This window comes from Stylophora pistillata, chromosome 12 (assembly GCF_964205215.1).
Source record: "Stylophora pistillata chromosome 12, jaStyPist1.2, whole genome shotgun sequence".
NCBI lineage: Eukaryota > Metazoa > Cnidaria > Anthozoa > Scleractinia > Pocilloporidae > Stylophora > Stylophora pistillata.
The window spans coordinates 28,936,072-28,950,464 of NC_142530.1; the positions used below are offsets into that span (position 1 = coordinate 28,936,072).

Consider the following 14,393-nt stretch of genomic DNA (forward strand, 5'->3'; position numbering starts at 1 on the left):
GAATGCCGCTGACTAGAGATTTTGCTGTATTTGCTCTATTTCCAATTCTCGTTTCAGTCTTCCTCCGAACGTTAGCTGCACGTTTTCCAAAATGGAGGCCGATCTGTATGATGAATTCGGAAATTACATTGGTCCAGAACTCGACAGTGACGAGGAAAGCGAGGAAGAAGAGGACGCAGACGAAGAAGAGGCAGTAGAATATGTAAGTGATCAAGTCTTGATTGACTCCAACGCAAAAGAAATGTAGCCTTGATGACTGTTTGTTCATCGCTTGCCATGCTTCCTTGAAACGTTTATTGAACGTTAGCGATTGAAAGAGCGTGTGAAGGAGCATTTGTCTTTGTGATGAAGCTACGCAGTGAGAGCTTGTACATACCAATGTAGTGTTAGCATCTTACTTCTTGTTGTGGAAATGGTACGTCTTTAGACAGTATTAGCGAATCGGGCTGCATACTGCTCTGACAGGGGTTACGTTTTACGGTCAGTAAAGGCCGGTAGACCGCCGCCTGTACGACCTTTCACTCTTGTCTTTTTAGCCTGTAATGAGGCTCTCTTGGTTGGGTATCGCCTCATTGCACAGCTGTTTATTTCACCATCGGCAGTCGCTTATGGAAAAAGTTATTGAAATATTGAAATCCTCGCATTCATGAGGAAATGTACTGTGGCTTTCATGAAAATTAATACAAACCCTGTAAACTCTACCGGCGTTGTGTAATGTATGAAACTTTGTCTATTTAACAGATAGATTCCATGTTGCCATGGTTGTGTTCTGTAATACACCTCTGTTGGTCATAGATGACGTGAAAATGTAGTAAAAAAATAAATAAATAAGAGACATGCGAGGTGCAGCCAAGTGTGTCATTGATGTTCTTACCCAAATTTCATGCCTGATGTTATCTACTACTGAACAGACCCATGCCAACATGAAATCTTTTTATTATATGTAATGACAATGTAAAAATTTGTAAATGCAGATGTGATCTGGGCATCCGTCTTCCTGTGGAGGATAACTAAGAACCAATCCAAATGTGTGAATAATTCAGTATTCTCAAAACCTAAGTTCATAGGAAATGAATATCTAAAATCAGAATGAATGGTGATCAGAGGAAACAGTTGTTTAAATCTTGTACAAGTATTGCAGTGATTGATGTTGTATGATTTATTTTATCTAAGGGATGAATAGCACTGATTGTCAGACAAAATATTTTGATTTCATGTATTTCAGGCAGAAGATGATGGTGATGAACAGATGGATCAAGATGAAGAGCCCCAAATGCAAGTGGTTTTGCATGAGGTACAATGCTTTTTAGCAAATCAACAGTGGTTTATTGTGGTCGGTACTCTTATTGACAACAGTATTTGACATCACAGTGGTTAAAATGTTGTGGACTCGTGATACAGAGCTGAGTATGTCTGCGACAAATTTTGACCACTGTGATGTTGAGTATTGTGGTTGATAAGAGGAAAAACCATGCTGAACCACTGTTGATTTGTGTTTTTTTTTTTGCCCTAATATTGATCCTTTCAGGGCAAGACAATTGCATGGTACAGTCATGTGAGCAGCATTATCTGCACTTGTATTGATAATGGCAAATTGGTGAATCAGATTGCAACACTACTGCTAATTGTAGAAAAAAATGAAATTGTCAAGTTCTACATGAAAGGTACAATGTAATGATACATTCTATTTACAGCAAGGCCACATCACCACTACATTATTTGTGTTTTGTTGATGAGTATAACTTTATATTTAATGAAAGATAACTTAATTAAGGTGTCTTTGAACTTTTTGTCAATGTCCAGGTACATACATGTACACCTGTAAGCTAGCCCTTTGTTTCGTGTAAGTGTAATATTTCATTATAAGATACAGTATTTGTTTGGTGTGAGTCACTTCTCTTTGAATGTCAATTATGTTTACAGGACAAAAAGTATTATCCTACTGCAGAAGAGGTCTTTGGTCCTGAAGTTGAGGTAGGAGAGAAGGCAACATTGATATGTTATGGACTGAAGTAATAGTTTTCTGAATTATGACATGAATTTATCTAGGGAAATTACTGTTTGCCCTGAAAAAGGTTTATTTATAACTTATCTTTTTGTTGTTCCTTTAGACCGTTGTACAAGAAGAAGATACACAGCCGCTGACAGGTTTGTAAAAATATCAATAATAATAATAATAATAATAATAACAATTTACATTTATATAGCACAGACCTCTATGTGGATATATTCAGTTGCGCTTCACAATATCGTAAGGTAAAATTATGTTACAAGTAACTAAAAATATAAGAACTATAAAACCTACAAACCTATGCACTCGAAGGGAACAATTACCTAGTAAAAACTAGTTAAACCTCTTTGAAAGCTAAATTTAAAAAATGAGTTTTGACAGCAGTCTTGAAAGCGTCCAATATCTTTATGTTGCAAATTGTGGAAGGTAATGCATTCCAGAGATAAGGTGCAGCTGACTGGAAGGCACGATTGCCAAGGGTTGGACGGGTCTTGGTGCAAGGTAATTTGAGTAATGAAGACTGGTTTGACCTAACGGAGTACCTGGATTGCTTTTTGATGCTATTTAAATCAATCAAATAATTAGGAGCTAGATCATATAAACACTTAAATGTCAAAAGTAAAATCTTAAACTTTATAATTATATCCTGCCTTAGTTGTGTTTGAATTGTGTTAAATACTTTGACACAGTATAGATGTTGTGGCAATTTTTATTAACTTCCCAGCCATATGTCTTCTAGTCCACTCCCAACTGAACACAAGCTCATTAATCCCAACTGAACACAAGCTCACTAATCCCAACTGAACACAAGCTCACTAATCCCAACTGAACATAAGCTCACTAATCCCAACTGAACACAAGCTCACTAATCCCAACTGAACACAAGCTCACTAATCCCAACTGAACATAAGCTCACTAATCCCAACTGAACACAAGCTCACTAATCCCAACTGAACATAAGCTCACTAATCCCAACTGAACACAAGCTCACTAATCCCAACTGAACACAAGCTCACTAATCCCAACTGAACATAAGCTCACTAATCCCAACTGAACACAAGCTCACTAATCCCAACTGAACACAAGCTCACTAATCCCAACTGAACATAAGCTCACTAATCCCAACTGAACACAAGCTCACTAATCCCAACTGAACATAAGCTCACTAATCCCAACTGAACACAAGCTCACTAATCCCAACTGAACACAAGCTCACTAAGACCACACATCATCTTGGTTTGTTTTAGGTTTAACTTAGTTTCAGTAACTGCATTGTACCTCCTGTGGAACCAGTAATTTAATTTCACCTTCCTGCTTGCTTTTGACAGAGCCCATTATTAAACCTGTGGCAAAAAAGAAGTTTTTCCATGAAGAGCAGGATCTACCTTCAACAACTTATGATATTGAGTAAGGAGGAAGTAATTTAAGATTTATTACCATTACATATGATACTGTATATATCATAATAAACATAATATCATAATTATATAACACAACTATTTTGCAAGTGTTTAATTGTCATGAAATAGGTTTGTGTGTGGATTTACTTATAATTTTGAATTGCATGGTCCATGATGAATCCTCTTTCTAGAGGCTGCACTCTGTGCTTGAAATTTTATTATCACGATAAATACTTAAATAATTAGTACATGAATCTTGATATGTTTTGGTAAGTCTTACATCCTGTATTATTTTAATTCCATTGTAGATATTTGGCAGATTTAATGGACAACCCAGATCTTATCAGAAATGTAGTCTTGGCTGGACATTTGCACACTGGAAAGGTACAATGTACAAGCAAAATTGTAAACTTGATACATACATACATACATACTTACTTAACATACATACTTTATTTAATGTGGCTAACACTTAGCTATATAAAGCTGCTTTACACGTCAGTCCCGAAAGAAAAGATAAATAAATGAACTTAGAAGCTATGTAAAAGTGTTTAATTGTAGAACTATTAACTTATAAAAACAAGAATAAAGTGCGATAAGAGATTGCTTTGCCTTTAAAGTGTTTAAAATGATATAGTATATACAAACTACAATTAGAAAACTATAATGCTTATAATTATACTAAGAAAGGTAAGTTAAAGACAAAAAAAAAAGGAGCTTTTTCTCATTTTTTTTTAACTTATTTGGCCTTTCAAAAATAACTCTTACTAACCAAGTTTGAGGTCTGCATTGTAAATTACGGACCAAGTTCTTTCTGCTCAGATTTATGGCCCAAATACAGACACAGACCATTGAAATTAGTGGGCAAAAAAATAAAGTTTCCATAGTCTACAGTGCAAACAGAGAGGAGAAATTTTAACTTGAACAGAGTTTTGAATTTAGGGGCATTACAGTGAAGTACAACCCACTGAATTGACCAATCATAGTGCATGTTCCAACTGAGAGATGATTTACGATGAGGAAGCTTGATACAAGTTCTTTGTGATTTGTATAATTATTTGCAGAGTGTTTTTGTTGACTGTCTTTTTGAGCAAACACATCCTGAGATACAAGCAAAGGAAGGAAGTGATGTAAGTCTCAGAACCAGTGAGGATATTGTAGTTACATGCACTTAGAATGGTAACCACTGAACAAGGACTAGGTCATCTTCTTGGTGTGATGACTTAGTTGAAGACTAATTTGAAACTAGACTTTTGAAAAGGAAGGAACTGTAATAGTGCTTGTTGAGGACCTGGTTGGAAGTTGGCCAAGTTGCTTAAAATCACTCTGAGAAGTACTTCCATGTAAATGGGATTTAGAAGCAGTTGTATGCAGATGCTTAACATTCTCTCAAAGGCTATACACCTCTAGTGTATACAGGTATTTTTAACAACTATTCACCGAAGTGGAGGTGGTTAGTACTGGATATTTACCAAGCCACAAAGTGGTGAGGTAAATATCCATTGCTAACCACCAACGCTGAATAGTTGTTTTAGTATATACTAAAACAGTGAGATAATATACATCACCAAAAATTGATTTGAGTGATTTCTTCACTTGTCATGGATGCCAACTGGGACGTCATTTTTTCCTGAGTTGCTCAAAGGTAAATAGCAAAGGATATTCGGAGTTTGACTAGCCAATCAGAGCACGCCTTCAATGCTATCCACTGTTTTAGTATATACTAATACATGTTGTATCTAAGTTGAGTGTTTTAAGTCTCAGCTTTTTTCTATTTTCTATTAGTCTACCCTTTTTGGGAAAGAAACAAAAGTAAAACAAAATGAAAAGAAACAAACAAAGTAATGTTGAATATTAGTCTATTAGTGGTAGTATTTATAGCAAATGTAGAGATCAGAAGTTGTTTTGTACCTAGTGGCAGCTTGGAGTGCAGAACTTGAACATGTGTATGCTGGTATGCCTTAAAGTTCACATTTGTGACAATAATTCTCAGGCCTAATTTGTCTGTATGTTTTTTTTTTTACCATACCCAGCTTCGTTATAGTGACACACTGTTCACTGAACAAGAGGTAAGACATTGTCTACAGTATTAAATACATACATACATACATACATACATACATACATACATACATACATACATACATACATACATACATACGTTAGTTGACCACTCCCCATGGAGGCTTTTCAGGGCCAATTCCCACCCATCCCACCCCAGGGGAAAACATCCACCACACAGTAATCTCATGCATGGGAAACTAACGTCTCTTACCCCTAACCCTGCAGGAGACGGGCCTACGGTTTATTCGTCCTTATCCGAGAAGATTAGAATATCTATCCATTTCTTGATGATAGAGAGGTAGCAAATTCTCCTCACTTATTTTAAGACCATGAGTATCGGTCCGACCGGGGCTGGAACCCACAACACAATCCGGCGCTCTAACCACTTGAGCTAACCGTTGTAAATTTATGAGAATAAGTGATTTTCACATTGCAATCTGCCACTCCCTTAGACAACTTACATGGATTTTTTTTCTTTCAGAGGGGTCTGAGTATCAAGAGTATTCCAGTGTCCCTTGTTTTGCCTGATACTAAGGGGAAATCATACCTCATCAATGTCTTTGACACCCCAGGTAGGTGAATACACTTTGTTTACATGTATGAGTGCTCATCATACTTTTTGTTTCTTGGTTAATTTAATTTATTAGATTCACCGACAGGCGGGGACACCGCAACAGCTTGCGTCAATTACTGCGGGTCCAGTAAACCCAACCATCCCACCACACAGTAATCTCGTGTGTGGGAAATTAACATCTCCTACCCCTAAAATGAGAGGTTCCTGCAACAGCCATATTTAACCCTTTGACACCCACACTTTAAGAGTGACTAGCATGATTTTAAATTTTTCTTCAGGACATGTAAACTTCTCAGATGAAGTCACTGCAGCAATAAGACTGTGTGATGGAGTTATGATCTTTATCGATGCTTCTGAAGGGGTGAGTTATTTTGATTTTTCCCCCTTAACTTCTAAGGCTGCTTGGGGTTTAGGATGTTTTTGAGTTGGCAAGTAGAATTACCAGTCATTCTTTGAATTATAAAGAACCTCCTTTTGCAATTTAGACAGACTAGCCATGTGCAACACTAATGTTTGGTTGTCATCTCTTTGTTTCAGGTGATGTTGAACACGGAGCGGCTCCTAAAACATGCCGTCCAAGAAAGGCTAGCTGTAACTGTTTGTATCAACAAGGTATGTTGTAACAACTGACTTTTCTTGGTGAAGAGTGTTCAAGTCCTTAGAGCTTGTTTTTGACCACACAAGGAACAGCAAATGATGTTTTTTGTCGTAACCTTTGAACTCCCAAGATCTAATTTTTAAATCTCTTCCAGCTGCTACACCTTTCCTTGTAAATTAGTCATGAGAATTTGGTGACAACTTCCACCTGATAAGTTTGAGTATTCTCAGTACCTGTTTGCTAGATAATGTATGGATATTGTAGAGAGAAGTTACATTTTTATCACTTCTGGGAGTTAGAGTTGAGCACAAAATGTACATTTGAGCTTGAGTTCTAGTTACAGATGAAATATTGGATCCTTGTTGTCTTCTGTTTTTCAGATTGATCGACTGATGTTAGAGTTAAAGCTTCCCCCTACAGATGCATACTACAAATTAAAACACATCGTAGATGAAGTGAATGGACTACTCAGGTATGGGTGTAGGAGTTCATGTGCTGTGTAACTGTGTGTTATGAGACAATGAAAGTAACGCTGTAAGTAAATTTGAGAAAAACATACTCTTTAAATGAATGACCAGTGGAAATACTTTCAATCATCTTCATGTTACAGTATTTTTGTGTGTAATTGGTTTCCAGGCAGCAAATAATATAACACTCCAACAGCTGTATAATTATGTTATTTCCATGCTTCTAAAATTACCGATATGAAGTTCTGGCAAAGGGGAAATGCTCAAAATGCTCAAAATGCTGAAAATGCCAGCTTTAGACAATTTTTACAGCTTTCAACTCAGTTGATAAAACCTACAGACAATCTTCACAGCTTTCAATTCAGTTGATAAAACCATATTATCTCGTAATACCAAGGAGGCGGTGTGGCCGAGTGGTTAGGGTGCTGGACTTGTAATCCGGTGTCCCAGGTTCAAATCCTCCATTCTGCCACTCACTGGATTTGTTCTCAGTTGCCCTTAGTTCAACTCCTCGGCTACGCTCTGTAAATAGCCCACTGGTCTGCCTCCTGCCTGTGGGGATTTTTAAGCACTTAGTTAGTCTACATTGTGGCTGAAAAGCCCCTGAGGGGGAGCTTCAATTTACATATTTATTTATTTATTTATTTATTTGTTTACCCCCAACCAATGTGTACCACAGTTGCTTTAGAAATGCACTCCCCTTTCAACAATATACATGACTTTTTTGTTACATGTACATTTTGTTTTCCATTTACTGATTCATACATAGCGCATTTAATAAGGCATCCCTTTTGATAAAGATGATGAGTGTGTTTTTTTCCCTCTTGTAGCGTCTACTCTGATGGTGCTGATGATTATGTCATGTCACCTTTTCTTGGAAATGTCTGTTTTGGGAGCTCACAGTATAGATTCTGCTTCACACTCTTTTCATTTGCCTCTCTCTATGTGGACACTTTTGGTTAGTATCCCCCCTCATCTTTCAAATTATTAGCCCGTTCCAGGCATGCAGTTAGTAAAAAAGTGTATCATCCAAGTGATATTTTTTCCAGTTGTTTAAAATTTAATTCAAGATAAGAGAGGGTTTTGTTGTAGTTTCAGAATAAGGGTAATCTTGTTTTGTTTATCAATTCTTACCAGAGAACACTCAAAATAAAAAACACATTGCATACAGTAAGCTGTTCATAGACACTTTTTTCTTACACACTGCAAAATATTTGAAGGATAATAAACACAAGCCGCTGTTTTGTGTGAAAATATTTACAGGTGTTTGTCCTTGCAACAGTATGTGTTCCTCAAAGCTCACATTTGTCCTGGAGCTTTGCTCTTGGTAAACTGTTCACATCTTGGAACAGATAATGTCTGCGTACAAATAATTTTCCTTACATATTTTTGCACCAGATAGCTATTGTTTACTTAGTAAACAGTGCAAAAGTATCAGAGGAGTGAAAGAAAAGAAAAAAAACAGGGGAGGTTTAGATTGGGTCATGTGATGTTCCCTTGTTTTCACTCTGCAGTTATTGCCAGGCCGTTTATCATCTCACTCTGTTTTACCATTATTATTTACAACAACTATAATGAACACTTGAGTCCTTGGGCAGTAATATATTTTTTTGTTTACCAAGGTGTCGGAATCGATCCAAGAGACTTTGCTAAGCGTTTATGGGGTGACATGTACTTCAATTCCAAATCGTAAGTACTTAAAAAATGGTAGTGTGATGCACTGACAGAAGTCTACGTTTGTAGATTGCATGTTCCTTTGTTTTGGGTATGACAGTCTCTGTTGAGGCATTAAAATAAATATGCATTGTAACATATTTGATTGAAAGTGTCTGCATTTTCTTGCCAGGCGTAAGTTCTCACGTAAGGCTCCTTTAAGTACTTCTCAGAGAAGCTTTGTGGAGTTCATCTTGGAACCTCTGTACAAGATCTTTGCACAGGTAATGTGTACTTGTAATGTAATTTACACTAGAGGAAGCTTTTTGTGGATGATTTAGCACTTAGGAAAGTTCCCAACAAGATATCCAATTTTGGTGTGCAGAGCTTCATGTATCTTATACACATACTGTATGATCTCCTGCTTAATATAAATTTGTTCTATATAGTTTAAAGTGTTTTGAATTTCATTAATTGTTGTTCTTTCCAGGTGGTAGGTGATGCAGACACAAGTCTTCCAAAGCTTATGGACGAGCTGGGTTTGTATTTAAAATCTCTTTGTCGTTGTTGACAACTGATAAGTTGTATGTTTTGTCTGAACAGGAGTGTTTCCATATCTGTGACTATCATGCTTTGGCAAAGCATGGCATTTACACAAGAACTAAAACAAATTTGTGTTGAAATTTCATTTCTTACTCCTTCTTGTAGGAATTCATTTGTCAAAGTCCGAGATGCAGATGAATATCAGACCATTGCTTAGTCTTGTTTGCAGAAGATTCTTTGGAGATTTTACAGGTACGAAATCGTTAGTAATTACTAGTTCACTTAGTAACCTTGATGCCGAACAAGAAAGAAATTATTAAGACTTCAACTTGGAATTAGCAGAAGTAGTTTTCAAGACTTTTTGGTCAACCAGCATTCAAGAAAGAATACCGGCGAAAAATAACCACTGTTTCAGACCCTTCTCTCTCTCTCGCTCTCTCTCACTAACTAGTGCCAGATCCCTTGCAAACCTCTCGTCAGAGTGTTTTGCACAAGGCCTCAAACTCCCCTTGCAAGCAAAGGAACACCCGTACCGCAGCAATTATAATATGGGGCGGCTTGCAGGCTTTTCCAGTTTCTATCCAGGAGTTGAATTGATATCAGTTGCTCCATACTATAGAAACCGGAGTATCCTCCCCCAACTGTCCAAGTCAGTCCTGCAACATGATATACAGTATTTATATACCTGGTTAACGTTTTTTTCTGAAATCGCTTTCTTCAAGGATTTGTAGATGTTTGTGTTCAGCATATACCTTCCCCCAAAGCGGCAGCCAAGACTAAGGTAGGAAACATAAATGTTCTACTGTATGGTAAGCCACAAGTGCGTGTAAGTTTCTTGTACTGCACATGATATTTCGGGTTTTCTTTTATGCAGATTGAACATGTGTACACGGGACCGCTGGACACCGAAGTCGTGGACGCCATGAACGACTGCGACCCTGATGTAAGATGCTTGGAAATCTGTTAAGTATTTTTGCGTTTGGTGTGGCCAAGGTTGCAAATAACTAACGGGCAGTCGCCGGTCACGTTGTCCGGTCAAACATGCTTTTGCTCGGACACTACCCGTTTTTGGCCGGTCAAATTTTAACAGTCCGAACTCTTGCGATAGTGAACCCAGATTGCACAGTAATCCTTTTACAACTAAAAAACAACTGAATCCAAGTCGGTCTGGTAATAAAAATTACAAGTCAATAATTTTACTACTCTTTACTGCAGAAGCAGCCTCGCATTAGGGACCTTAAGCAGTCAGGACGGCAACGCCACGGAAGACGTCGATTAAAAAACGAGTTTCTACTTTTAGTTAGAATTTCGAAAATTGCTGCATGTGTTTACCGTCTCATAGGGCGCCAGACCTCAAACTCAACATAACGCATAAGAGTAGCGTTGAGTTACAAATGTAAATTAAAATAATTTGCCGCCGCGGCTTCGGTTCGCAGACGACGCAAATTTTGGTGATTTCACGTTGTTGTTTTGCAAAGGACGGCTAAGAAATGTACAAAGTTTTAAAACGCACGTGCTGGGCTATTGTTCTGCCAATTAGATCTATTGTTTATCCACGTTCTCGTTGCCGTCGCCGTCGGGGTTTGCTTGAAGTCCCTATTATTCTTCGTGAGGGTGCTTTCCGATCATTCAATCGATCAAACAATCAATCACTTTATTTAAGAGTTAATGATGGTATCTAGCCAATGGTAAAACCCTCTACTAACTGGGAACACTTAATTAAAGTAAATAAAATAACGGAAGACACGATGATTTGCGGTCGCGACAGGACTTGATGACATCGCGGAAATTTGCGACTGCCGGGAATTTCTCGACCACTAATTTGTCTACTTTTATATTGGTTTTTTTTTTCTTTTGGAAACATGACTGTGTCCCTTGTTAGCAAACAGTTAAAAATTAAAATTTCTTTGAACGAGTCGGTAAAGGACCGGACAAGATGTCCGGCAAACCAAGGATTTGTCCGGTCAGTACCCAATTTTGACCGGACATTGTCCGTTGACCGGCCGTTATTTGCAGCCCTGGGTGTGGCGAAGAGAACATTAATTTTCTTTGTTTACTTGAAGGTCTCATTTTTGTTCTTACGTTGAAGAGAATCAGTCAATGTTGATTTGCGGTTACTCATGTAACGCTGAAGTGCTCACTATTCTAAAAAGTTATCACTTCTTTATTGGCCAAAGACAAGAAACTGTCTTATTTTCTTTTGTTAGGGACCTCTCATGCTTCACACGTCCAAACAGTACCCTTCCCAAGATGCCACAGCTTTTCACGTGTTTGGACGAGTCATAAGTGGAACAAGTAAGTTAGACTTTCAGCCAGATACAATAGGCTACTTTGAAAATACCGTCAAGGCTCTTTATAGGTATTTTTAGTTAGCCCGATTCTACCCCTAAAGTCTTGCGTCATGACTCTGTTACAATCTTGCTATTTTCCCGGTAGTTTATGCTGGTCAACAAGCTCGAATACTCGGCGAGAACTACACTATAGAAGACGAGGAGGACTCACGCGTTGGAACGGTGAGAACGAATTCTTATTTGAGCTGAGTACCCGTCGGTGTATTTTGTGAAAGAGAAATTATTTTTAATTAAGCTTGCTTTTGTGTCCCGTAGGTTGGAAGGTTGTGGATCGCCGAAGCAAGGTAGCGTTGCAAAAGCCGCCGTTGTGGCGTCAGAGCAGAGGAACGTTTAGATTAGATCTCGAGTTAATTCAGAGAAGGATTGAAATTGACGATATTATTAAATTAATGCTTTTTAACTCACGAGCTGTACTATTCGACGACATCCGTTCCTTGAAATAAGTTTGTGTAAAATGTCGTCGTTTTAATGCTCTTAATTCTTGTACATATTAACCAACTGGTTTTTTTTTTTTTTTTTTTTTTTTTAGTATGGGGGCGTGTTAGTGGGTTGGGTTTTAATTTTGTCTGCTTTTAAGGGATAGGGTAAGGTGATTTACCTGGTAAGGGACAACCTTGTTCTATTGTAAATTTACCTGCCTTTTGCAAATTGTTAAATAGATGAATAGATAAATAAATAAATAAATAAATATTCCTACAGGTACAATGTTGAGGTTAATCGCGTACCAGCTGGAAACTGGGTACTAATTGAAGGAATCGACGAACCTATTGTCAAAACATCAACCATTACTCAAGTACAAGGCAATGACGAGGTTAGTTAATTGCCACAGAGACCTTTGATATAAATCTCGTGATGAAATTGAAAATTTCGAGGGCGTTTTTTTTTGCTATATTTTACGTGATTCTCTTTTTTTTCAGGCGTACATCTTCAGACCGTTGAAGTTTAATACATGTTCCGCCGTAAAGATCGCCGTGGAACCTCACAATCCTTCTGAGCTGCCTAAGATGTTGGACGGTCTGAGAAAAGTAAATAAGAGCTATCCCCTGCTTACTACAAAGGTAAGATATCTACAAACACTTTCTTACCACGGTCAAAAGATACGACATTTTAGGAAAGCTTACATTATTTCTAGTGTTTTTTTTTCCGCTAAGTTCTTTAGGATCTGGCCGTGCACGACAATCTGTAGAATTCCAATCATTTTTTACTGACTGACCAATAGAAACTTACCATTTATATGTTCAGTAAAAATGTGTGAACACGCTCTTTATATTCTATTGGCGACGATTGCCCCCCCCCCCCATTTCCCCTTAAAACCATTTGAGCCCCCCCTGAGTTCTCCGACAGACCCCACCCCTCCCTCCAGGGGTTGGGTGGATAATGACTGGTCCCTAACACGAGTCGGACTTCTCCTCGAGATGGCCAAGTGTGTCGAGGGACGTTTTCGTTCGTCTCTGATTTTATTTTCTTTGCTCTGCAAGGAACAGGTTTAACTGGTTCTTAATCCTGTTTGTCAGGTTGAAGAGTCAGGAGAACACGTGATCCTCGGTACAGGAGAGCTTTATTTGGACTGTGTGCTGCACGATTTGAGAAGGATGTACTCTGAGATAGGTTGGTTTTTGGCCATATTTGTTTTCCTCCGTGTGTTCAAAAAAATGTGTCCTCTATGAAAATAGTGGTAGGAGTCAGCGCGAATGAAAACGTTTTGGAGAAACTGTGAAAGGAAACTGTCACTGTGTTTAATTTTCAGATATCAAGGTCGCTGATCCTGTTGTGGCGTTCTGTGAAACTGTCGTGGAGACGTCATCACTAAAGTGCTTCGCAGAAACGCCAAACAAAAAGTGAGATTTCAGTGTAAATTTGTTTGGCGTAGATGTAATAAGTTTTTTTTTTTCTACTTTTCGTTTGCTACGCTTTTTTGTAAATTGTTCAGCTCAGTGTGTGTCAGTTCTGCCGCATTTGATTCTGACTCTTTTATTCTCACGCACTCTGTGTTGGTTATTCCACGGAAAGTGCTCACGAACGATTTTTATTCACGAATTGCGATGTATAAAAAAGTACCCAAGGAGTGGGCGCAGCGAACAAGTGAGTTTTTTGATGCATCGCAACGACTGAATGAAAACCGTTCAAGCACTTTCCATGTTATGATGCTTTTATTTCATACATAGTGGGTTTTGTCTAACTGACCGACGAATTTCAAAGATTGGAAGCAAACGACTGTGAAAATACGTCGTTTGTCCAATCAGAGACACGAATGATAGTACTTTACAGTGTAAATCTCAGTGTTTATGAAATATGTTTTAACGCATGCAAAGAGCAAAGAAACAAAAGGGAAACGAATCATTTCCTGCATTTTTATAACATATCTTTTTGTGTATTTTAAGGAACAAGATCACCATGATTGCTGAACCTTTGGAAAAAGGCCTAGCCGAGGACATAGAAAATGAAAAAGTTTTAATTACATGGAACAAGTAAGTCCAACAGGGATAACGACAACGGCGAGAACAACAACACCAACAACAACAACTACAATAATAATAATAATAATAATAATAATAATAATAATAATAATAATAATAATAATAATAATAATAATAATAATAATAATAACAACAACAACAACAACAACAGCGACAATTAAACACTATTGCTTCACTCAGTAAGCACAATAATTTAGCAACAGTGAAAGCCCATTACAGTCCCGAAGTTTAGTTTAAGATGTTTCTTGGACGGTA

General features: G+C 37.8%; 1 protein-coding gene across 1 annotated transcript in view; it reads left to right on the forward strand.

Moving 5' to 3' along the window:
- The first annotated feature begins 46 nt into the window (after positions 1 to 46).
- Positions 47 to 14,393, forward strand: part of LOC111335706 (116 kDa U5 small nuclear ribonucleoprotein component) — a 16,825-nt gene continuing 2,478 nt past the window's right edge. Inside the window, exons 1-27 of the mRNA XM_022941699.2 lie at positions 47 to 202; positions 1,226 to 1,294; positions 1,924 to 1,974; positions 2,112 to 2,148; positions 3,340 to 3,418; positions 3,720 to 3,795; positions 4,476 to 4,541; positions 5,445 to 5,480; positions 5,957 to 6,047; positions 6,328 to 6,410; positions 6,587 to 6,661; positions 7,028 to 7,119; positions 7,945 to 8,072; positions 8,737 to 8,803; positions 8,961 to 9,051; positions 9,258 to 9,306; positions 9,476 to 9,562; positions 10,033 to 10,091; positions 10,185 to 10,253; positions 11,518 to 11,605; positions 11,747 to 11,823; positions 11,917 to 11,945; positions 12,361 to 12,472; positions 12,579 to 12,719; positions 13,176 to 13,269; positions 13,409 to 13,499; positions 14,043 to 14,129. Coding sequence (XP_022797434.2) covers positions 92 to 202; positions 1,226 to 1,294; positions 1,924 to 1,974; positions 2,112 to 2,148; positions 3,340 to 3,418; positions 3,720 to 3,795; positions 4,476 to 4,541; positions 5,445 to 5,480; positions 5,957 to 6,047; positions 6,328 to 6,410; positions 6,587 to 6,661; positions 7,028 to 7,119; positions 7,945 to 8,072; positions 8,737 to 8,803; positions 8,961 to 9,051; positions 9,258 to 9,306; positions 9,476 to 9,562; positions 10,033 to 10,091; positions 10,185 to 10,253; positions 11,518 to 11,605; positions 11,747 to 11,823; positions 11,917 to 11,945; positions 12,361 to 12,472; positions 12,579 to 12,719; positions 13,176 to 13,269; positions 13,409 to 13,499; positions 14,043 to 14,129 — 2,135 coding nt within the window. The 5' untranslated portion in view covers positions 47 to 91. The remainder of the gene's footprint in view (positions 203 to 1,225; positions 1,295 to 1,923; positions 1,975 to 2,111; positions 2,149 to 3,339; positions 3,419 to 3,719; positions 3,796 to 4,475; positions 4,542 to 5,444; positions 5,481 to 5,956; positions 6,048 to 6,327; positions 6,411 to 6,586; positions 6,662 to 7,027; positions 7,120 to 7,944; positions 8,073 to 8,736; positions 8,804 to 8,960; positions 9,052 to 9,257; positions 9,307 to 9,475; positions 9,563 to 10,032; positions 10,092 to 10,184; positions 10,254 to 11,517; positions 11,606 to 11,746; positions 11,824 to 11,916; positions 11,946 to 12,360; positions 12,473 to 12,578; positions 12,720 to 13,175; positions 13,270 to 13,408; positions 13,500 to 14,042; positions 14,130 to 14,393) is intronic.